General features: G+C 38.3%; 1 protein-coding gene across 2 annotated transcripts in view; it reads right to left on the bottom strand.

Moving 5' to 3' along the window:
• The window catches only part of LOC126481483 (arginine--tRNA ligase, cytoplasmic), a 139447-nt gene that overhangs the window by 64906 nt on the left and 47938 nt on the right, over window positions 1-26603 (bottom strand). For both annotated transcript variants that reach the window (XM_050105262.1, XM_050105263.1), the window contains exons 5-7: window positions 24342-24594; window positions 9111-9282; window positions 1568-1709 (exon numbers count right to left, since the gene is read on the bottom strand). In XM_050105262.1, coding sequence (XP_049961219.1) covers window positions 1568-1709; window positions 9111-9282; window positions 24342-24594 — 567 coding nt within the window. The remainder of the gene's footprint in view (window positions 1-1567; window positions 1710-9110; window positions 9283-24341; window positions 24595-26603) is intronic.

Genomic DNA, 26603 nt, shown 5'->3' with positions numbered 1-26603 from the left:
CATTATATTTACATGGACAATTACTACAACGGCTGAATTAGCTTATTCAAAACTGAGTAACGAAAACACAATTGCTTGATATTTGCAATGGTGAAGACAGGAAAATCGAAGGCTAGACAAGATGATAGTTAATTTCCACGAGATTTAAGAACACAGTGGTACAAGTGACAAATTCATGCCAGCAAACAATCTCAAAACTGCTACCAATGGTCAAATGCAATGTGAATGTGTATGGAACTGATGGACACAATCAGATGCTGTCATATTGTTTATGTGAACAGAGAAATGTCCGCTGGCCTAAAAAACTACTCTTCTACTTAACTAACATGCTACTTTTCAATTCGCATTATCTTCACAACAAATATTCAGAGAGTAAAATGACACTGAATGATTACAGAATAATAACAATAAAGGGGCTATTACTTCCTCCAATGGAAATTAGAAGAGACATGAGAAAGAAACCTCATAATAAAACAAACAGTGTGCAAATACGGGAACCAACCGACGGAGAAAACAAATCATGAGGAAGAAATGTAAAAATGCATTGAATAGGGCAAGCGTACTGACACATCTTATCAGCGTAGAGACTGTCCAAACAATGCTGGACATGGTTTCGACTGCTGTATAACAACACATGATCAGTGAGCATTTTGTTTTATTATGGATGTTGTTAATATTTCCAGAGAGGTATATTTTCTTCATATGAATAAGGTCAGATTATCTTTTGTTTTCATGTTTTATCATTGTTTCCATGTTCTCATTGCAAAACTTTTTCTGCTTTTCGAAAGGCACGCATTTCCTCATTGTTTCTTTTCATTGGAAATAAATCTGAGGAGCTATTGAAATTGTTTGAAATTATGCTTATGATGCTTACAAGCTTATCACGTGATCCAAATTGACTAATGGTTATGTGTGTTGAATTAGCTGTCAGTTTACTATCACCTGTAACGAGCCAGATACAAAAAGTAATATGCAAAGCAACTGCACACATAAAAATGACACATGTAGCATTACAAGACTCTTATCAAAAATAGATATCTATCACTTTCATTAAATTTATGGAAGGTATATTTATGGGCATAAAACTCCTAGCAGGACAGAGAGATCCAGAGGACATCCAGTTGATACCTGTCTGAGGACAGTTTTACTGAAAGAATACACTCCTAATATAGCAGTTCTGTTTAAAATTACAGTGCAGTCTAACTTCAATTGGAGAATACCTACATTCTCAACAATCACACTATGTGCAATAATTGATAAATTCTTTAGGAGCACCCATAACGATCACATGAAATTGCATAAAATGATAAAACACTATCAGTATTGTCAGAGAGACTTTCTTCCTTTCTATCTTTCTTCTTCTTCTTCTTGTGGGTAATTAAATTTGAGAAAATTAAAACTGAGCTGAGTTTCTGCATCTTAAGAAGCCCTGTATCAGATCATTCAACTGGAAGAATCCTCTTGATGTCAAAACAGTAAAGATATATGTACTCGTCAACTAAATTTTTTTGCGGAACAAAAACAAAAGTAAAAAAATATTAAATTTAAATCAGTTTATGTGTCTCACCTTTCCTTGAGACAGAGCAAATGAGCTCCCAAGCATTTGTTACCTCCGGATGAAATTTTTGAAGTTTGACAACACATTCATATGCTTTTTTCTTGAAATCTTGATCATTATCGAATCGAACTTTTGATTCCTTGTAAAATCCCTGTAGCAAAAGACAAAGAGTAGGTGCTATATTAACATGTATCTAAACCACTCATAACATAAAACAAAATGTTTCATGACTGGCCACACATGTAGAAGTTTGTTGCATGTCAATGCTGCTAAGCAACAGAATGTCAGATCATCTCTACAACACAGTCTTTTTTTTTTTTTTTTTTTTGCATTATTTCTTTATTTATTTTGCTCCCAAGAATTTTATCCTGACAATGTGTAAAAGATATAGGACAAATCGCGTGCATAGAAACAGAAAAAATGTAGCAGAGAACTATAGTAAAGCACAACAATAAGCTCTAATAATAAAATTATATGGCACAGTTCAACAAAAATTATGTAACTTATGTGTTAGATTTGTATACAGCAATTTAGTTACACTGTAAGAGTCAAAGTAATATGAATTGTAATACTAACAGTAAGTATAATAAATGTTCTAGCAGAGTTAATACAAATTTGTCTTTACACATTCATCAGCTGCATAAAAAGGTTGTGCATGCATTGTAATATATTTAATACAAATTTTTCTTTACATATTCATCAACTTCATAAAATAATGTTTAACTAAAATGTTCTTAACTTGATTCCTAAATGTATATTGTTTTCTTGGACTGATTAGGGTAATTTCTTGTGGGGCACATTACTCATACTCCTTGTCAGAAGCAGATTCCTGGTCAGTCTCTGGCTCTTAAGATGAATGTTTGCACTAGAGTGTACATTAAATACAGACAAATATTTTTAATTTCCTGAATATTGGTTTAATGGCTGTTAGAGAAGACACCTGTTCCATTACCTTTACGAGCTTCCTTTGCATCACAAAATTTTTCCTACGTACTGACACCCAGAACGGGGTGCCATGAGAGAGAGAGCTGAATTTTCTAATGCAACATAAACTGTCTTTAATATTGTGCTATGACAGTAACACAGTGAGATAGGCAAACACAAAGGTTCCCATTAATCACAAACAGTCAAGTTGTTATTTGTTACTGATTTGTACTAACTCACTGAGTTCTGTCCGAGATGCTTTTTATAACTTTTATTGTATCTACTACTGCCGGTATATTTTTGTCACAATTTTCTCCCAGAGGTAAATTTATGATAAATTTCTACTTCGGCAACTGCTTTAGGAGCTATTAAAATAAAAATCTCTGTATCTAGTTTATAACAGATAACTTACCGAGAATATTATCAATGAACGTCTTATCAATCCAAATACTATAACTCAAACATGTAACTTTTTGTCTTTGCCACAAAAATTTACTTGACATTCAGAATACGTGCGGCTCTTAGCTAACTCTATCAATATCAATGCCTTTTCCATAACATTTACAACTGATGTGGAAGTACTTTACGCATGCCACAAAAAAGGATACAAATTTCGTTAACTATTTTTTTTTCATTTTTATTAACAACATAGTTTTTAAGGATTAACTGATTTGGAAGTAGGATTCAGAGCCTGAAAATATCTTTTAGTACTGTCTTAACACACCAACACATTTTCAATAACATATTACCATCAGGCGAAGGGGTACTTTATGACTAGGGAAAAAAATACTAATTTTATTAACTGTTATTGACTTTATTAATAACATACTTTTTAAAAAGATAGTGATTTATAAGTAGGGTTCAGAAACTGAAAATACTTAATATGTGAAAATCCTGTGTGAAAAGTCGCACCTACTACTACATATCAGTTCAATTTTTGGATTAAGTTGAACTGAAAAAATTAAAAGAAAGAATCTGATAGAAGATTTCAATGAGAAGAATAAATATTTTCTTCAAAATTTTAAAGTCATGGCCAGAATACAACATTTACAAAAGTGGACATAAAGTACCTCCACCCCCATCGGTATCCCTAGGATTGAGGGCTTTGAAGTAGAGCAACCCCAAAATATATATTAAAATAAATTTCTCAGTAACAGATTACAGAATTTAAATTGTCAGTATGCATTTTGGACATTTCCCATACAAACTTGCATAATGAAATTCACTTTTTGGAACTGGGGATATTGAGTGATGTTTTTCAATCAGGCAGTAACTAGTATTAAGGCAGCACATTGACATACCAGTTAGCAGAGATTTGGTGGCATGGTTTTCTCTGAGGACAGCTTTTATGGGGCTCCTAAAGGCTTGGTCCATTCAGCCTTGCCTCCAACATCACAAGCAGGACTTGGGAGATGTCATACTGGGTTTTGCCCTATTCTGTTGACGTTCATATTTGGTGGGCTTTATATTATAACTTCTTGTTGTTGTGGTCTTCAGTCCTGAGACTGGTTTGATGCAGCTTTCTGTGCTACTCTATCCTGTGCAAGCTTCTTCATCTCCGAGTAATTGCTTTGTGTATTCATCTCTTGGTCTCCCTCTACGATTTTTACCCTCCACACTGCCCTCCAATGCTAAATTTGTGATCCCTTGATGCCCCAGAACATGCCCTACCACCCAGTCCCTTCTTATTGCCAAGTTGTGCCACAAACTCCTCTTCTCCCCCATTCTATTCAATACCTCCTCATTAGTTGCGTGATCTACCCACCTAATCTTCAGCATTCTCCTGTAGCACCACATTTCGAAAGCTTCTGTTCTCTTCTTGTCCAAACTATTTATCGTCGATGTTTCACTTCCATACATGGCTACACTCCATACAAATACTTTCAGGAACGACTTCCTGACACTTAAATCTATACTCGATGTTAACAAATTTCTCTTCTTCAGAAACGATTTCCTTGCCATTGCCAGTCTACATTTTATATCCCCTCTATTTTGACCATCATCAGTTATTTTGCTCCCCAAATAGCAAACCTCCTTTACTACTTTAGGTGTCTCATTTCCTACTCTAATTCCCACAGCATCACCCGACTTAATTCGACTACATTCCATTATCCTTGTTTTGCTTTTGTTGATGTTCATCTTATATCCTCCTTTCAAGACACTGTCCATTTCGTTCAAATACTCTTCCAAGTCCTTTGCTGTCTTTGACAGAATTACAATGTCATCAGCGAACCTTAAAAGTTTTTGTTTCTTCTCCATGGATTTTAATACCTACTCTGTATTTTTCTTTTGTTTCCTTTACTGCTTGCTCAATATACAGATTGAATAGCATCGGGGATAGGCTACAACCCTGTCTCACTCCCTTCCCAACCACTGCTTCCCTTTCATGCCCCTTGACTCTTATAACTGCCACCTGGTTTCTGTACAAATTGTAAAGTGCATTTCGCTCCCTGTATTTTACCCCTGCCACCTTCAGAATTTGAAAGAGAGTAATCCAGTCAACATTGTCAAAAGCTTTCTCTAAGTCTACAAATGCTAGAAACATAGGTTTGCCTTTCCTTAATCTTTCTTCTAAGGTAAGGCGTAAGGTCAGTATTGCCTAATGTGTTCCAACGTTTCTACGGAATCCAAACTGATCTTCCCCGAGGTCGACTTCTACCAGTTTTTCCATTCGTCTGTAAAGAATTCGCATTAGTATTTTGCAGCTGTGACTTATTAAACTAATAGTTTGGTAATTTTCACATCTGTCAACACCTGCTTTCTTTGGGATTGGAATTATTATATTTTTCTTGAAGTCTGAGGGTATTTCGCCTGTCTCATACATCTTGCTCACCTGATGGTAGAGTTTTGTCATGACTGGCTCTCCCAAGGCCGTCAGTAGTTCTAATGGAATGTTGTCTACTCCCGGAGCCTTGTTTCGACTCAGGTCTTTCAGTGCTCTGTCAAACTCTTCACGTGGTATCGTATCTCCCGTTTCATCTTCATCTACATCCTCCTCCATTTCCATAAAATTGTCCTCACGTACATTGCTCTTGTATAGACCCTCTATATACTCCTTCCATCTTTCTGCTTTCCCTTCTTTGCTTAGAACTGGGTTTCCATCTGAGCTCTTGATATTCATGCAAGTGGCTCTCTTTTCTCCAAAGGTCTCTTTAATTTTCCTGTAGGCAGTATCTATCTTACCCCTAGTGAGATAAGCCTCTACGTCCTTACATTTGTCCTCTAGCCATCCCTACTTAGCAGTTTTGCACTTCCTGTCAATCTCATTTTATTCATTTTTGCCTGCTTCTTTTACTGCATTTTTATATTTTCTCCTTTCATCAATTAAATTCAATATTTCTTCTGTTACCCAAGGATTTCTACTAGCCCTTGTCTTTTTACCTACTTGATCCTCTGCTGTCTTCACTACTTCCATCCCTCAAAGCTACCCATTCTTCTTCTACTGTATTTCTTTCCCCCATTCCTGTCAATTGTTCCCCTATGCTCTCCCTGAAACTCTCTACAACCTCTGGTTTAGCCAGTTTATCAAGGTCCCATCTCCTTAAATTCCCACCTTTTTGCAGTTTCTTCAGCTTTAATCTACAGTTCATAACCAATAGATTGTGGTCAGAGTCCACATCTGCCCCCGAAATGTCTTACAATCTAAAACCTGGTTCCTAAATCTCTGTCATACCATTATATAATCTATCTGATACCTTTTAGTATCTCCAGGGTTCTTCCATGTATACAACCTTCTTTCATGATTCTTGAACCAAGTGTTGGCTATAATTAATTTATGCTCTGTGCAAAATTCTACCAGGCAGCTTCCTCTTTCATTTCTTAGCCCCAATCCATATTCACCTACTATGTTTCCTTCTCCCCCTTTTCCTACTCCCGAATTCCAGTCACCCATGATTATTAAATTTTTGTCTTCCTTCACTACCTGAATAATTTCTTTTCTCTCATCATACATTTTATCAATTTCTTCATCATCTGCAGAGCTAGTTGGCATATAAACTTGTACTACTGTAGTAGGCATGGGCTTCGTGTCTATCTTGGCCACAATAATGCGTTCACTATGCTGTTTGTAGTAGCTTATCCGCACTCCTATTTTTTATTCATTATTAAGCCTACTCCTGCATTAGCCCTATTTGATTTTGTATTTATAACCCTGTATTCACCTGACCAAAAGTCTTGTTCCTCCTGCCTCCGAACTTCACTAATTCCCACTATATCTAACTTTAACCTATCCATTTCCCTTTTTAAATTTTCTAACCTACCTGCCCAATTAAGGGACCTGCCATTACACGCTCCGATCCGTAGAACGCCAGTTTTCTTTCTCCTGATAACGACGTCCTCCTGAGTAGTCCCCGACCGGAGATCCGAATGGGGGACTATGTTACCTCCGGAATATTTTACCCAAGAGGACACCATCATCATTTAACCATATGGTAAAGCTGCATGCCCTCGGGAAAAATTACGGCTGTGGTTTCCCCTTGCTTTCAGCCGTCCGCAGTACCAGCACAGCAAGGCCGTTTTGGTTAGTGTTACAACCTATGAATACAGCATCAACATATTGAGGATCTCTTACAAATGCTTTGTTATTGGTATGATTTATTGTAATAAAATGACAAGAAATGTCACATTGATGGTTAAGGAATGTTCATATTTCACAGTTATTGTACTATAACTTGTGTATTATGAACTGCCATATCAAGGCTGAATGTCTATGTTAGTTCCCATCACTAAATATCTTAAATCTCCACAGTATGGAGACCACTAACTATGCATTCTTCAGAGATTTTCTTACTCAAGTTGTGGTTATATTCAAGCATACAACACAAAAGCATAAAATAACATGAGAAGTCCCTAATTCATCTGAAAATACAACATTCAAACACTAAAAAATTTATAGCCGAGCCTTCTTATATTTCTTATGTGGTTGGTACAAACACTGCATGTGGTGGATGGGTCGGGATTCTGATGGTTCACTATGTCATGTTATTTCTTTACCTTTCTTTTATTTTGGTGCATACCATGTGTTTTCTTTGAACTTTTAGGTTAATCTTTGACATACTGTCAGTCTGCAGTTGTTTATTAGGGGATCTGAATTTAAACTCCAACTGTTGTAGGTCCCTGGTACTTCACATCCTTTCCAGCATCTTGTCTCCTTCCCTATACAAGATCTGGAGTATAATTTTTTTCTCACAAACATATATACACCTTTCTTCTCTCTTTCCTAATTCTTCCCTTCCACCCCTTTCAACAATAAAGGAACTGCTAAAAATATCCAGAAACTAGAGGTTCAAAATGTGATTTCCCCAGTTTACTTTTATCAGCTTTTTATTGTGAATTTAGATTTCTGTCAGTTTACTGACATATATGTCCATGTCCTAACAGCCTAGTTTCAAAAATAGCTGTTAAATTAGGTTTATTTTAGAAAATTTCACTCCGCAGCAATGTGTGCACTGATATGAAACTTCCTGCCAGATTAAAACTGTGTGCTAGACAGAGACTTGAACTCGGGAACTTTGTATTTCACAGGCACGTGCTCTACCGACTGAGCCACCCAAGCACGACTCACAACCCGTCCTCAAAGCTTCAGTTCCACCAGTATCTCGTCTTGAACTTTTCAAACTTCACAGAAGCTCTCCAGCAAAACTTGCAGAACTTGCACTCATTACATAATTTTAATCTGCCAGGAAGTTTCATATCAGCATACACTCCACTGCAGAGTGAACATTTCATCCTAGAAACATCCCCAAGGCTGTGGCAAAGCCATGTCTCCGCAATCTCCTTTCTTCCACAAGTGATGGTTCTGCAAGTTTCGCAGGAGAGCTTCTGTGAAGTTTGGAAGGTAGGCGACAAGGTACTGGCTGAATTGAAGCTATGAGTAGGGATCATAAGTCTTGCTTTGGTAGCTGAGTTGGTAGAGCACTTGCCCGCAAAAGCCAAAGTTTCCGAGTTCAATTCTTGGTCCAGCAAACAGTTTTAATCTTCCAGAAGTTTCGTAGGTTTATTTTACCTTTATTTTTTGCCATGGTTGTACATAAGAAATAAGCACTGAGAAGAGTAAATTTTAGGAGGAGTGTCACTCCTCCGTACATGAATTTGCACCGAAATGCCTGGGTTCCTTGACACTACTCTTATCCAGTGATTTTCGTGTAACATATACTAAGTTTGCTTAATTTACAGGCATTGACAAATCAGTTTGAAGAATGTTACAAATAAAAATACCTACTTCAACTACAATGAAAAACAACATGGAGGTCAAAAACATAAACGGAACTGTAATCTGGCTATTAGATTTCTATGAGCTCTTTTAAAATGAGTGTGGAGAGGGGGTGTACAAGTTACTGCATGTCTTAATTGTCAATTTTCCTAGGAAAATGTAGCATATTTGTAGTATCTACCTATCTTCAGAAAACAAAAGAAAATTACAATTTTTGTTTACTGCAAGTAACTTCATACTGAATATAATCGGTTGTGTGTGTGTGTGTGTGTGTGTGTGTGTGTGTGTGTGTGTGTGAGCGCACGCGCACGTGTGTGTGTGTGTCTGTGTCACATACAAGTTTTCTCAATGTTATTAGAGGAACAGATTTTTACATATAATATATCCAATGAATCCACATATAAATAAAACAGTTACCTGAAGGTCAGATATGGGTGGGACATTTGTTTGATAGTCTGGGAACTTCTCTTGGAGGTGAGCAATAAGCATACCAAACTGTGTGCCCCAGTCCCCAATATGGTTGATGCGGAGCACATCATGACCGAGAAACTCCAGCAATCGACAAATGCTGTCACCAATAATTGTAGAGCTGCAGAACAAGTGTACAATTTTAATGGGTTAAATATGAAGATGTTAGCTACACTGCTGTATCAACGGAAAATTCTATCAAGAAAACAAATAAATTACTGGACGTAATTGTTAGTCAGTACTTACTTTCAGGAGGCAAAATGTATAGAACTGCTGATAGACACATACAAGAGAAAAAGTCACACACTAACTAGCTCTTGAAAATAATAGTTCATTAACTGGTGAGGCGAGGTTGGGGAAAGTTGAGAAGGAAGAGCAAGACCCACAAGGCCACAGGACAAAAATGATCCTGAGGGTAGGTAAAGATGAAGCTTTCAGCCAGCAAGACCTTTGTCAAAAATAGGCCACACACACACACAAACGCAAAGTGTGGCTTCAGCTGTCAGAGGCTGCAGTCATGTGTATGTGAGTTGCATTTGCGTACGTGTGTGTGTGTGTGTGTGTGTGTGTGTGTGTGTGTCTGTGCCATCTATTTCCGACAAAGGCCTTGTTGGCCGAAAGCTTATACTGTGACAGTCTTTTGTTATGCCTATCTGCAACTCAGCATCTCCGCTATATGGTGAGTAGCAGCTTTCCTTTTCATAATATTGTTACATTCCGTCCTGGATTTTCCACTGTTTAATTTTGTGTGTACACCGGTTCATAATTCAGGCATGAAGTTTGTGCTTGTTTCAGGCACTACAGCGCACTCGGTCTGCTAATATGACAGCAGTTGCGGGTGCAGCCTGCCGACTGCACCCCTGCTGGAACTAATGAACATATAGGCTGGAGCCTAAGGCTCAGTTGGCTGCTTGTGTATTGCTAATTGGATTGTACCTTGTCTGTGTGAGTACTTTTCGAGCAATAAATTACAATGTTCTTGGGTTAGAATACTTTTTGGAAGCAAGTATGGTATTCGACTCCATGTGTTCCACTTCAGTCAGTAGTCCTTTGAGTTTAGTTTCCATAGAGAGAGTGCTTAAATCTCTTCTCGAACAACAGCAGACACTGAAAGTTGCTATTTCCAGTTTAATGACTACATTGGCACAACCTCTGGTTCCGCCAAATGCGTATCTGCTGCCATCCCCTGTGTAAGATGACGCAGCAGTAGACTGGGATGCTTACGAAAGATGTCTGCGGCAACATTTCAAAGCATTTGGGGTAACAGATGTAAACTCGTGCCAGGCCGTTTTTTCGTCATGGATTTCACTTTGCAGGTATTAGTTGCTGTGTCAGCTCGCCCACTTACAAGAACCTTCAAGTCATTCTTTTGATCAGATGTGTGAGTAACTTTCTACCTATCACCATAAAAGTACTCACATTATTGCTGCTCATGTGGAGTTTTACTACTCCAAAAGTGGGCAAAACAATCATACAAGGCATGGGCAGCAAAACTATAAGGACTTAGCCATCATTGTAATTTTGTGACAAATATTGGTAACGAATCCTTTGCTGATCAAATGGTTCATGATGCAATCACACATTTCACTCCTGATAGAAAAGCTCAAGAGCAAACTCTATAGTGTGAAAATCCTACGTTCACAGAGTATTGAACATAGCTCAGTAACATGAAGTTTCACAGGCTGCAGGTACCCTGGTCTGAAGTTTCAGAAATCAGTTCCTCTCACCCCTCCCAGCCTTCAGTCAATTCATAAGGAAGCGCAGACACTATTGCACCAGTCCAGCAGATGTCTTAGCATCATATAGGTAACTGGCGTTTGTGACAACAGTAGTTCGTGTCACAACAGCGACAGCTTCAAGCTCTACTGCCTTTGTGCCCATACTGATTCATTCAGCATGGACAGATCGTGGGCCCCAAGTGCTGAGCAACATGTAATAGATGGCATAAGAAAGGACACATTGCTTCAGTACGTAACTCCTTTCCAAACCTGAGTGAGGATGAAACGAACGTGGATGTGAACAGTGTGTCGGCAGTGACTGTGTCTCAAAGAAAGTTATATACTGATGTACATGTCTTTAACTAATCACTGAGAATGCAAATGGAAACTAGTGCAATACCAATGTTGGTGAATTCTCATACTTATGTGGATTTGGGTTCTCCCACTTTAACTCCAGTGTCACGGAGGCTAATGAATTGTAACAAACAACAAATTCCCATTCTTGGACAGTTTACTGCACCTGTGACTTACAAGGCTGTGATATGTTCATTAACATTTCTAGTTGTGGACAACACTTACACTGAAAATCTGTTTGGGCTGGACACCTTTAAGCTGTTTGGATTTGTCATCAATGGTGAAGAGCATTTGGTTTCTTATCAAGTTCCATATCAATGGTTGTATGCTCTCTGTGCCAAATTTACCTCTCTATTTTATCCAGAACTGGGTTGTGCAACAGAATTTCAGGCTCATATTACAATGAAACAGTCCGCCCGCCGCAATTTTCTCTGAGCCCGGCCATTAATGGTCTTCAGATGCCTGATGTCATTCACCCTATTTCTTCCAGTGAATAGTCAGCACCACTGGTGATAGTCAAAAGACCTACCTGTAAATCAGGTCTCTGTGAATATTTTAAAAAATCTATTAATCCACAGTTAACCATCAATATCTATTCTTTGCCGTGCCCTAACATGCTGATAGCAAAATTATCGGGGGCGGGGGGTTTCATTAGTTTTGGAAGACTGACTTGGCAGAGGCATATTTATGGCTGCCACTCGACAAGAAATTTAAACGCCTTCTAATTATCAATACCCCATTTGGGCTTTATCAATATTAGTGTCTACCTTTTAGTGTGGCAAGCATGCTAGCTATTTTTCCACACCTTTCAGAGTGACTTATTGCATCCGCTCCATGCTGCATCAGCAATTTAGATGACGTAGTAGTGTCTGGTGCCTCTACAGAGGAACATTTGCAGAGCCTTCGTGCTCTACTTTGTGTTTCACAATCTGCAGGGTTAAAATGCAATTTGGAAAAGACACAGTTTTTTCAACCATACATTATTTTGAAATGTTGCATACTGGCATATCATTGTGCCAGCATATTGATGCTATTACTGTGTTGCCATAACCCACGTCCATAAAGGAATTAGAAGCATCTTTAGGCACGGGACAAACCCACTGTGGCACAACCAGTCCACGCATTATTAAGTAAAGCTGTTCCTTTCCATTCGTCCCCATCTTGTGATTCGGCATTCAAGTTGTTGACATCTGAGCTGCAGTCGACTCCCCGTTTAGTCATTTTGCAGCCAGGCCAGCACTTGGTGTCAGCGACGGACGTGCCTCAGTTTGGCCTTGGCGCTGTCCTTGCTCATAAGAATGTGGATGGTTCTGAATGCTCTATTGCATATTCCTCTAAATCCATTGATTCGGCGCAACAACATTACTCTCAAATAGAGAAACAGGCTTTGGCTATCGTGTACGCTCTTAAAAAATTTCATGTTTTTCTATACAGTTCAAAGTTTCACCTCATCATCACAGACCACAAATCACTGGTGTCTCTTTTTAACCATTCAGCATCCGTGCTGGACAAAGCTGCACATCAAATATAGCCATGGGCTCTTTTCCTGTCACGATACAATCACGTGTGTGTATTTGAAAGAAAAAAAAAAGGAAACATATTTGGATGGAGGCCTAGATATTACATTGAGATAATATAAGCATTCAGCAAAATTTGTTACGAGAACTGCCAGGTGGAGAAAGTAAGTCTTAATACACAAATTACTCACGAATGGATGAGTGTGTTTTAATATTTGCTCAGTAAAGTGGCTTCTCATATTACAAAACAGAATACTCTCTTGAGAAATGCTGTGTGCGCAGAAGACAGGCAAACTGTGACACTGTGATTTCTTGATATATGAGAGAGCTACTCCAGTTTACAACACAGCACTCGAATATCACATTGCACATTAACTAAAACAATTCTAGAAACATGTGAAGTGATTTACAAAGCACTGAAGGGGAATATGTGAAGGTAAAAAAATGTTTAGTACACTATATGGGCAATACGAAATATTTTTAATTTTGAATAATTTAATTAGTGAAATCAGTCTTCCAACAACTACAAAATTAATAAAAAGTACAAAACATATGAGGCACTTTTCAAATTGTGGCATCCAGAGCTCAAAAATAGACAAATTAGAATGGAAAATTAAGTAAGACTGTTTTATTATAGAGTGTGACCACATACTCTGAGACGAAGAAGAAGAAGAGGAAACAAACCAACTTTGAAGCCAGGTTTACAAAGACACTACAGAGAGGGCAAATAGCTGTAGCAATGCCAAGGCTCGAAGCAGTTACATTTCACACTGCAGTGAACAGAAGATGAACGACTTTCATGATCAACTCTATGGCGAGGTCCTAGATTTGAACACATTTATTTGACAAGAGGTGATATTTGACATAGTTCTCTATTACACCATCAAATTTCTTTGACATAAATATTTGACATATCAACTTTGACAAAGAAATATGATAGTGTAATACTGGCTATAGTGAGAGGGAAATCAGTGATAACTGGTAATGAATGACCTGCAATTAAAAATTCCACACGTAGTAAGTTTAATGAACATATTATTTAATCACCATAATATTTTGATACTTGAATTTTCTAGCTCTCTCATTTAGAAACATCATAGTTTCAGAAAATGCTCACAAGATTTTTTTTCATTGAGCATTTGTCCAGAAGCAAAGCTTTTATATGTTATAACAAAACTAAATTTATCACTGTCACTTTGTGATTGTTCAATGACAGAAATAATATTTTTTATGATATTCAAATGAAAATTAAACTAAGAATTGCCTGTTTGAGCCTCGGCTACCTTCAGTATCACAATTCTCAAAGCTGCCCATTCATCTTCTACTGTATTCCTTTCCTCTGAGCTAATGTTTGCATACTGCTTCATTTGAAACTCTGTACAACTAGTGATTTTCTCAATTTATCCACGTCCCATATCCTTAAATTCCTGCCTTTCTGAAATTCTTCGGTTTTAATCTGCAGTTCACAACCAATAAATTACAATTGTAGTCAACATCTGCCCTTTCCTATAAGTTTCTCAAAAAAATTATTAGTAGCTATTTAACTGGGGTCTGAACAAAGTTCTGCCTGGCAGTTTTCTTTGTTATTTCTCTCCCACAGTCCAAGTTTTCATGTTATTTTTCCTTCTCTACATTTCCTTCCACTGAATTTTAGTCTCCCATTAGAATTAAATTTACTTATCCTTTTACCAGTCCAATTATTTTTTTTTAGCATTACTCAATTTCTTCATCAGCTGCAAACCTAGTCTGCATATAAACTTAGAGACATCTGTAGTGCTTGTTGATATTGTATCTGTCTTGGCTACAATAATATGTCCCTTAAGATATTCACAGTAGTCTAATAACATTTTCATTTTCTTATTCTTTATGAAACCTACTCCTGCATAGCCCCTATTTAATTTTTGGTTGACCTGGCCAGATGTCTCAGTTACATGGTGAAGGGATCTGACCTGCAACACTCCAAAATTTAGAACACCAGTATTGTTTTTTTCTGATGATAATCTCCACCTTGTAGAGTTGGTCATCTTAGCCTTCAGTCTCACTTGTAAGCTCGTAGCTGCTGTGTCGCAGACTTGCAGCTGGGAGGTGCAATGAGGTAGGAGCTGCTGATAAGACAATGGTCGCAGTGAACCTGCGGAATCTCACTGTGCTCGTGAGACTTGGGAGACTTGTAGACACTTGAGTGCCATTTGTCTTAGTGCCATGACAAAGAAGGAGCACCTTCTATAAGTGTTAGCAGATGAAATGCACATTCTACTGGACAGACCCAAAATAATTCCGAATAGTCCCAGCTGGGATAGTTTCAAGCCACTAATTTAATTTAATTTCAAATTTGTGTCATTTTTTGTTAGATGAACGATGTGCCCAAGACAAAGTGATGAAGTGTCCTGAATTTTCCCTCATTTAGTCTGATAACCATGTCAAATAAGAGTGCTTAAGTTTTATTTTCATACCTTTTTTTTAATTTTTGAAGAATGGTAGATTAAAATTGTACAAACTGGTCCATTTCTTCTGCTCATTATCTGATTTAATTTATCTAGATTCCAAATAAAGTTAAAAGCTAAGTCACAAACAAAGATTCAGTAATATCACAACAGGCCACAGTCACAAGAAATTAAAATGGAAAGTAGTTTTTGGGAACCTGTTTCATTGAATAGTGTGAATGATATTTCTTATTTAATGAAAGAATTTTCAGGTTGTATAATTTCAATCCACCACTCCTCAGAGATTAAAAAAGGTGTGAAAATAAAACTTAAGCACTCTTATTTGACATTGTCATCAGAGAAAATAAGCGGAACTTAAGGAAACTTCATAACTTTATCTTGGGCGCCTTGTTCACCTAACATGAAATGACGCAAATTTGAAATAAAATTATACTAGTGGCTTGAAACTATCCCAGCTGGAGCTACTCCGAATTATTATGGGTCTATCCAGTACAACGTACATTTCATCTGCTAACACTTATAGAATGCGTACCTTCGTTGTCACAGCACCATGACAAACGGCAGTAGAGTGTCCATGTCCCACAAGTCTAGCGAGTGCGAAGAGGGCTCATTGTGACAGCTGTTTATTACCATCTCCTACCTCATTGCACCTCATGGCCGTAAGTATAGAACACAGCAGCAAAGAGTCTACAAGCGAGTCTGAAGGCTAAGACCAGCTCCACCAGGTGGGGAATACACAGGAGTAGTTTGTCATCAGGAAAAACAATACTGGTGTTCTACTTGGAGCATGAAGGTCAGATCTCTTCACCAGGTAGACAGGTAATTAAATTTAAAAAAGGGAAAGGTAGGATGAAATTAGAAAGGGGGCGAGGGGGTTACAAAGAACAGAACAGTCGACCACGTCATCCAAAAATTAAATAGGAGCTAGGCAGGAGTAGGTCAAATAATAGTAACCTCTGGCGTGCCACAGGGGAGTATTATGGGACCATTGCTTTTCACAATATATATAAATGACCTAGTAGATAGTGTCAGAAGTTCCATGCGGCTTTTCGCGGATGATGCCGTAGTATACAGAGAAGTCGCAGCATTAGAAAATTGCAGCGAAATGCAGGAAGATCTGCAGCAGATAAGCACTTGGTGCAGGGAGTGGCAACTGACCCTTAACATAGACAAATGTAATGTATTGCGAATACATAGAAAGAAGGATCCTTTATTGTATGATTATATGATAGTGGAACAAACACTGGTAGCAGTTACTTCTGTAAAATATCTGGGAGTATGCGTGCAGAACAATTTGAAGTGGAATGATCATATAAAATTAATTGTTGGTAAGGCGGGTACCAGGTTGAGATTCATTCGGAGAGTCCTTAGAAAATGTAGTGCATCAACAAAGGAGGTGGCTTACAAAACACTCGTTCGGCCTATACTTGAGTATTGCTCATCAGTGTGGGATCCGTACCAGGTCAGGTTGACGGAGGAGACAGAGAAGACCCAGAGAAGAGCGGCGCGTTTCGTCACGGGGTTATTTGGTAAGCGTGATAGCGTTACGGAGATGTTAAGCAAACTCAAGTGGCAGACTCTGCAAGAGAGGTGCTCTGCATCGCGGCGTAGCTTGCTGTCCGGGTTTTGAGAGGGTGCGTTTCTGGATGAGGTATCGAATATATTGCTTCCCTCTACTTATACCTCCCAAGGAGATCACGAATGTAAAATTAGAGAGATTCGAGCGTGCACAGAGGCTTTTCAGCAGTCGTTCATCCCGCGAACCATATGCGACTGGAACAGGAAAGGGAGGTAATGATAGTGGCACGTAAAGTGCCCTCCGCCACACACCGCTGGGAGGCTTGCAGAGTATAAATGTAGATGTAGATGTAGAATAAGAAAACAGAATGTAGGTAAACTACTATGAACAGCTTAGTGAACATATCTCTGAAGCCAAGATGAACACAATGTTAACAAGCATTCAGGTGTCTAAGACTAGCTTTGTAGATGATGAAGAAATTGAAAGAATGTGCAATGTTATAAAAAAATATTCAGACTGACAAAGGATAAGAAATTTTAATTCTGATGGGAGACTACAATTCAATAGTAAGAACATGTAAAGAAGGAAAAATAGTATGAAAACTTGGACTGTGGGAGAGAAATGAAAGAGAAATCTGCCAGGCAGAATTTTGCACAAAGCTCAGTTAAATAACTACCAACAGTTGTTTTAAGAACCATGAACGGAAGTTTTGAATGTGGAAAACACCTGGAGACACCCGAAGGTTTCAGACAGATTACACAATTATAAGACAGAGATACAGAAGCCAGATTTTAGACTGCAAAACATTTACAAGGGTAGACATGGACTACAACTGTAATTCATTGGTTATGAACTGCAGATTAAAATTGACAGACGGCAGAAAGTCAGGAATTAAAGGATATGGGACATGGATAAATTGAGAGAATCACTGGTTGTGCAGAGTTTCAAATGAAGCAGTATGCAAGGATTAGCTTAGAGGAAAGGAATACAGTAGAAGATAAATGGATAGCTTTGAGAGATGCAATACTAAAGGCAGCTGAGACCCAAGCATGCAAATACATAAGGACGTGTAGAAATTCTTGGACATCATTTGAGGTACTGAATTTAAAGAGAAAATATAAAAATTCTTTACATGAAGCAGGCAAATGGGAATGCACCATCATCATCATGATTTCTTTCCTGTGAATGACATGCCTCCTCTGATTTCTGTCCTGGAATTCTCTCCCCCTGCATCCTACATTACACTTAACCTCTTGAGATCCTTTTAACCTGGTCTGTACATCTCTTCCTAGGCCACCCAATGGGTCTTGTTCCTAGTACTTCCATCTCCAAATATTGACATGGAGTTTGAGTTGGGTGTATTCACTTCATGTGACCAAACCAGTTCACTCTAGCTGCACTCATTCTTTCGTCCATGGTCAAGGTTACCTGCAGTTCCGTCCTTACATTTTTGTTCCTGACTCTGTCTCTCCTGATTTTTTTAGAGGTGACTTAAGGAACTTAATTTCACATGCCTATATCTGACTCTCTTCTCTCATATTTATGATACAGGTCTCCAGACAGCACATCACGATTGGCACGACATCTAAAAAATGACACTGACCGGGTTGCAAAATGGTAAAGTTGGAATGACTAGGGTAAAGGTAGTTGCCACGCACAAATGAAATTAAAGAAACTTTTGGAGAAAAAAAGAAAAAAAATTACAAATATTAAGACATCAGATGGCAAGAACGGAAGGCTGCAAGATGGAATGAATATATACGGAGTCTGTGTAAGATAAACAAACGACACAACACTACTATAGAAAATGTTTGATGAAAATTAAGCCACAGTACAACAACCTCCTCAAAATTTGGTTCACAGTTATGTGACAGCAGACAAATACAGACAATTTATATGTGATAAAGAGGTCTATGATTTTTATAGATTGGCCAAATATCACAAAATCCATCAACAAAGTGGAAGAATATTATTGAATGACTGGAATACAACAATGAAGAGCTGTCATATAATTCCACATCTCACATAGAATTTACAGGTCTACAACAACACAGGACTGCAATTTAATCCAGAAGAATTCCTTTTGCACATAAGAGTATTGCACTCACAGGACAAAGAAATTAATCCTCTGAGGTTGCCAATGAAAGTTATTTGGGCCTCAAACGAGCACAATATAAAACATGACTCTCATGATAAACAATATTTTATAGTTGTGCTGCTCGGCTTTACTAAGAATTCCCTAACCATAGAAAAAAAAAAAGATATGCGCAAATAGCTCACTGCCTTCACATGTCAACAGTCAACATAAACACTGCTGATTCTAGTAGCAAACAACAACAACAGCTACACTTAAGGCAACAGCAAAACTGATTACGGTAGTTTGTTGTTCTTTCATAATATTCTAGTAAATTGATTCCATCTCTTCACTGCACATCACAGACTGAGTTTTCATTTGCCATTACAAATGCAAAACACATTTCATTGTTCATTGATTGACAGCTGCTCGTGTATCAAATGATCATACGGAATATTTTATTTTACACCTTCTGAAAAGCTAGTCTTCCACTAGACAGAGTAAAGGAGCACAAAAACAAAGCTGACACTCTTAGCTGGTGGAACATGCACTTACTGCACATTGCAACAGTAGCAGAGCACTGGTGGGACAACTACACTACACCACAACCTTGCATAGACTGCTGCTAGTAACACAGCTGTTTTACACTCCTTAACTGATCAACATAGGGATTATTCATTAGAAATGATGTAAACAAGAGTAGTTCAAACTTTACAAATATATATATGATGGTAAACTCCACTGCAGCATAGAGTATCTGGCACTAGTGGGACGAAACAACTACCGTAGTCAGAAAACAATGAGAGTATGCCTTCATTGTATCTTTATAATGTGCAAATGTTCTCACGGTATGGCTTCTGTGATTTTTCAACATTGACAATCACAACATCAAGAAAAAGAGCATACCTCTCTCCTAAGTATTTCTATGTACAAGGTGCATTCAAGTTCTCTCCGGACTGGAAAGAGATAGAAACATGCACATTGTTTTAAAATGAGGCCGCGTTCATTGTCAATACGTCCCAGAGATGGCTGCACCGTACGGCGGATGGAATTTTACCGCCAGCAGCGAGAATGAGAACTGTTTTAAATACTTAAAATGGTGACGTTTTCCTTATTTGAACAGCGTGCAATCATTCGTTTTCTGAATTTGCGTGGTGTGAATCCAATTGAAATTCATCGACAGTTGAAGGAGACATGTGGTGATGGAGTTATGGATGTGTCGGAAGTGCGTTCGTGGGTGCGACGGTTTAATGAAGGCAGAACATCATGTGACAACAAACCGAAACAACCTCGGGCTCGCACAAGCCGGTCTGACAACATGATCGAGAAAGTGGAGAGAATTGTTTTGGGGGATCGCCGAATGACTGTTGAACAGATCGCCTCCAGAGTTGGCATTTCTGTGGGTTCTGTGCACACAGTCCTGCATGATGACCTGAAAATGCGAAAAGTGTCATCCAGGTGGGTACCACGAATGCTGACGGACGACCACATGGCTGCCCGTGTGGCATGTTGCCAAGCAATGTTGACGCGCAACGACAACATGAATGGGACTTTCTTTTCGTCGGTTGTGACAATGGATGAGACGTGGATGCCATTTTTCAATCCAGAAACAAAGTGCCAGTCAGCTCAATGGAAGCACACAGATTCACCGCCACCAAAAAAATTTCGGGTAACAGCCAGTGCTGAAAAAATGATGGTGTCCATGTTCTGGGATGGAGAAAAAAAATCGGATGCCTTAGAACTGCGTTCCAAAGGGCACTACGGTAACAGATGCATCTACGAAAATGTTTTGAAGAACAAATTCCTTCCTGCACTGCAACAAAAATGTCCGGGAAGGGCTGCGCGTGTGCTGTTTCACCAAGACAACGCACCCGCACATCGAGCTAATGTTACGCAACAGTTTCTTCGTGATAACAACTTTGAAGTGATTCCTCATGCTCCCTACTCAACTGACCAGGCTCATAGTGACTTTTGGCTTTTTCCAACAATGAAAGACACTCTCCGTGGCCGCACAGTCACCAGCCGTGCTGCTATTGCCTCAGCGATTTTCCATGGAATCATGGCGTCAGCGTTGTGAAAAATGTGTACGTCTGCAGGACGATTAGGTCGAGAAGTAATGCCAGTTTCATCGATTTTGGGTGAGTAGTTAATTAGAAAAAAAATCGGAGACCTTAGAACTTGAATGCACCTCGTATGTTACACCTCTTGTCCAACCAAAATATGTCACATACAGGATAACAAATTTTCAACATTCCAATGAGGAACAACACAGCAATGATCATCATGCAATATAGCCGGAATAGGAGCATGTAGACAGGGAACAATGATCAGGAAATGGTTAATAGTGTTATCCACATATCCCTCTCATTGCTGATTCTGTGAAGAACCTCCACTAAATTTTAAATTTTTCGCCATCGTTCTGTAACACATCTCAAATGCTTCATCTCTTTTCTTTCCCGATTTCCCTACAGTCCATATTCACTTCCATATACAGTGATGTACTGCATAAATACATTATCAGAAATTTCTTTCTCAAATTGAAGTCTATGTTTGACAACATTTGTTTGCAAGGTAACAGAATTCCTTTATTTTGCGTTCTACACAGCCCCAATTTCAATTTTTAAGTTTGTCGCTAATCTCACTTCTGTTTCTGCTCAACACTTTTATCTCATTTTGTTTACTCTCAATCCGTTTTCGTAACTCAGTAAACTGTTTCATCCCACTCTACAAGTCATTTAATTCATTCTCATTTTCACAGAGGACAGAAATGTCATTAGCAAATCTTATCATTGATTGGGCCTATCCTTTCTCCTTGAATTTTAATCCCTGTTCTGAACCTTTCTTTTATTTCTGTCATTGCTTCATCGACATACTGGATTAACAACGGAGAAAGACTGCATTCTTGTTTCATGCCATTTTTTACTTGAACACATCTCTCTTGATCTTCCACTCTTACTGTTCCCTTACAGTTCTTGTACATATTGCACATTACCCAACTTTGTCCATAGTGCGTATCGATTTATCTGATAATTTCACATATTTGCACCACTTTACATAGCCTACCATTTTTTTCTAGAAAAGCAGCTCTTTTCTTTCAAGTCTTGCTTCTTTTAATACGTATAGCAGTGGAACTGCCTCTCTGGTACCATTACCCTTATCAAAGCCAAAATAATTGTTATCTCACAGATTTTCTTTTCCATTCTTTGGTACATTACTATTGTCAATAACTTCAATACGAAAGCTGCCAAGTAGACTGTTCTATGCTTCTCACATTTCTTTCCCCTTATTTTGGGTTTGTGTGAATGACTTTCCTCCAAGCTACAAACTATGCAAACTTTGATACCAAAAAACCGACGCCCAAACAAATCCAAATGTGGAAATGTACAAAACAATGTATCAGAAGTAAGAACTACAATTTCTGACAAGACTATGAAAATCACAGATTGCTCCTCACCATATAGAGGGGGTGAGTTGCAAACAGGCACATGAAAAATCCTGCTGAGCTTTCAGCCAAAAAACCTTCCTCTAAAGTAGACAAGAGAGAGAGACACACACACACACACACACACACACACACACACACACGCACGACCACTGTCTCTGGCCACTGAGGCCACAACTTTTTATGAAAAGGATAGATTGCTACTCACCATATAGTGGTGACATTCAGTTGCAGACAGGCATAACGAAAAGACTGCTGTGTATTCAAGCTTTCAGCTAAAAGGCCTTCTTCTGAAGTAGAAAACACACACACATTGACACAAGCCCAACTCTCACACACATGACCGTCTCTGGTCTCAGTGGCCAGTGAGTTGTGCTTGTGTGAAAGTGTGCATCTTGTCTACTTTAGGAGAAGGCCTTTTGGCCAAAAGCTCACATTTTTAGCAGTCTTTTTGACTCTTAATATCCTTTCATAATCTTGTCATTAGCCCATTCTGGATTTTTCATTGTTTAATTAATATTTCTGAGGCAGATGGTGTTGTACATAGGCCTAGCAGCCACACATCTAGCAAGATTGAAAAGGTCAGTGTTATACTAAGTACAGTTGCTGAAGAGATGTAAAACAAAGTGGAAAAGTGAAAGCAACTGCCAATAAGTTTTAATATGGTAGAGTGGTATGGCTTCAGGAAATGAGTTTTCCACAGAACAGCATTTCAGATCATACAGGGCACGAGGTACTTGTGGAATCAATGGGTAGAAGAGTCATATGCAGGATTGAGGGTACTGGAGCACTTAATGTGACCACTGCACACAATGACCATTGTGCACACATGGCAGTAAAGACAGTCCAGCTTCACCAAAGCATTCACTTGATGCAGAAGCACTGAAACAGGTGCACTTGTCTCTGTCAACTGTTCTGCCTCATCTGTTGTGGCCCACACTCACAGGCAGTGTGCCATTTTGTCAGCTTCTATTATTTTAAACTAGATCATCCTCAGATTGCAAAGAAACCTGGTTAAGCCATTACTGGTGTATTAATTGGCAAAAAGTAGAGCTACTGAGAAACTCCTACTTGAAACTGTGCTACGCTGATGGCGACATACTGTGTCATGGCTTCTGCAGGGAGTTCAATCTGGCAGCCTGAACTTCTGAGTGGCTGAGTGGCACAGTGGACAAGAATTAAGTGTTATAGTTCAGGGTACCATTATTTCCTATGCTGCTTTCACTAAGGATACTTTTCATAAAACATAAAATCCCACTTTTGAGGAGTACAGTACTGTAAAAAGACCTTAAAAGAGTATCAATAAAAACCTGAGCCTTCGCTAAATTTTAAATAAGGAGTAAAACAGTGACTGTCAAAACTGTGAAACAACTATGCATCCAAATGTGACTGGGTGTTTAATTACTAAAAAGAATAAAGTAACCACCCTTAATACACACTAAACCTTAGAATCTTCTCGCTACTCATCTTACTGTTACCTCAAACAGAGGACATCTGAAGCATATGGCTGTGAGTTGAAGCATATGGCTGTGAGTTACAAGACAGAGATAGCTCTTCTTTTACTCTTGTTAACATGGTTGCTTTGTAGTGAAGTGTCCCTGTTAAGGACCTGAAATTGGCTTGGCACAACTTGTTCTGAATTTCCAGCCACTCATTACCCTAATGAAACAATGACCATTTTCTTAAGCCTTGAGAGAATAATGCACAAACTTGCATTTTGTGTAGACTTAGCAACAAACTATTACTACCAGTATGAATCGACAATGAAAATCAAATTTGATTATAATCTCGGGTTACCAAAAAATATAGATACAAAGTAAACCCACGAACAATAATAATCGTACCAATATTTCAATTTTACCATGCAACAGCAGACTGTCCAATGATGCCCAATCAAATGACATGAACCAGAGTAACTAATGTTACATATTTCCTCAGTAAAGCATTCATTCTTCTCTTCCACATCGGATCTGCATGTTTACATAGCATTTCAATTTGTACAAGAAATATCAACTTACTGTCAAACAATGAAGAAATTAAGTGTATGAATCATTTTCAGGCAACATTATTCTAAAAGTTACAATGGTAGCTTACTTAAAAATGAAAACATACCGCAAATGCCCGACATGCATTTCCTTTGCAATATTAGGAGCAGAAAAGTCAACAACAACTCTCAGCTTCTTTTCAATTGGTGGTGGTTTTACTCCATTCTTCAACAGGTCAGTCAAAGCCTTCTGTCCAAATTCAGGACACAATGATATATTAATGAAGCCTGCACCAGCTACACTCATTTCCTTGATTAAATCATTCTTTGGTACATTATCCACAATCTTTTTTGCAATATCAACTGGAGACATTTTCACACCTGTGAAGAAGATAAAATTTTGGCTCACTTAAACTGATATTCATTTACAAATAAATCCTACATTAATAACTTAAAAAAATGATTCCTTCCAAAATTCTGGCTCACTTAAACTGATATTCATTTACAAACAAGTCTAACTTAAAACATAATTCCTTGCAAAATTCTGAACTCTTACAGATGTACACCAATGTATGCTTTGTTATTGTAGGACCTCTACCCAAATAAACCTATTTCAATCAATCAATGGATTTCTCTAATATTTCCATTGGTTTCTGAGTTGTAATTCCAAACAACAAATATATGCAAAACTCAAGGTTCTTTTTTTGTCAATACAATAATGTTGGAATAATATGTATAAAATATATAAATAAAAATTACTGTAGAGAATTTAAAATATTTTATTCTGAATACGATTTTCTCTGATAAAACTTACTCAATATGAGTATATACAGTCTGTATAGTTTTACTGTGCACACTAAGTTAAACTTTGGCTGAAGTTAACACTGACAAAGAGATATAACGCCACAGTACTTCATTTGGATTAGGGGTATAAAGATCTATTTTCACATGTGAGATTTTCAGCTGCAAAAGGTGATGATAATATCTTAATGAGGATTAAATTAACCAACCAGGTCAGATCACGATATCCAAACCAGGTATTAACATCCTGCAGCTGTTATCCATACGGTAACTCTCTTCATCCATTACTGTAAGGGGCACAAGTATGGATATGCTGCTCACCAATTCACAGGAGACGGAGTGCTGAGACAACATTTGCTTACCTTTTTAATTTAATACTAACAAAGTCTACACGGAGACATGAGAACTCTACTGGCATCACAGGCTACGAAATTCGAAGCCATTCAGTTCTGGATTGAGACTGTTGTAAGCAAAGCTCAGCTGATGTTAAGCAGTTCATATTTCTCACTGAACTCTTCAAGTGCTGCTAACTGAGTATACAGAGATAGGGCTGTCAGAAGCTCTGCTGATATGTGGGAGTTCCTGAGATGCTGATGTTTCAGTCTACGTGAAGTAATATTAGGAGTAATGGTCTGGCAGTGCTCAGGCAATGATTTCGGGCCATGGTGCACGTCCAGCTACTCCTGTGTCTGCAGATATTATTTTTTAAACCAACTGCTTCTATCACTTGTATTTGAGGACTTGCAGAACTTAAGGAACCAAAGTTATGTTAATGCAATTGGAAGAAAGTTATGTTAAAGCAATTGGAAGAATGTTATGTTAATGCAATTGGAAGAACACTTTAACAACATTAAAACGGATATTGCAGAACTATCAGAAGTGTGGGGGGAAATGACAATCACATACAATTAAAAACAGCACACTTGTTTTACTACAGAAGAACAAGGTAGGTGGTAAATTCAAGTGTAGGCTTTGCGGTTAACAACAAAATTAAAAATACTATCACACATACTGAAGGAATATCAGAAAGAACAACAAATCTTGTTTGAAAAACAAACAAAAAGATATTCCATGGAAATAATTCAAGTTTGTGCACTAAAATACTCATGTTCTTGTGACGAGGTAGAAGAGCTCTACTAACAGCTAAGGGAACTGTAAAAATGTGAAAAATTTAAAAACAACTCTTCAGTGGGAGACTTCAGTTACATTGTACCACAAATGACAGAAATCTTACTTTCATACAGTTTACTGAAAACAACACTGTACGCTACCCAGTCACATTAAAGTAACATGTCAAAAGCCTGAATAACCATCTTTTGCAGTGCGAATCACTTTGAGACATGCATGAAGGATGTGGAGGCATGCCAACTCCAGTGCCATGGTCAGCTGCGATATGTTTCTCAGCTTAGGATCCATGGCGCAACAGCCCGATCAAGGTTGTCTCACAGATTCTCAATTTGGTTTAAATTCAGGCAGTTTGGAGGCCAGAGGTGTTCCGTAAACTCGTACGGGTGCTCTTCATTAAACCACGCACATGCACTCATGCACTGCTAGCTGTGTGACTCGTTCAGTAATCTGCTGGTAGAAGC

Source organism: Schistocerca serialis, chromosome 5 (assembly GCF_023864345.2).
Source record: "Schistocerca serialis cubense isolate TAMUIC-IGC-003099 chromosome 5, iqSchSeri2.2, whole genome shotgun sequence".
Classification (NCBI taxonomy): domain Eukaryota; kingdom Metazoa; phylum Arthropoda; class Insecta; order Orthoptera; family Acrididae; genus Schistocerca; species Schistocerca serialis.
This window is presented reverse-complemented; position numbering and strand designations above follow the sequence as displayed.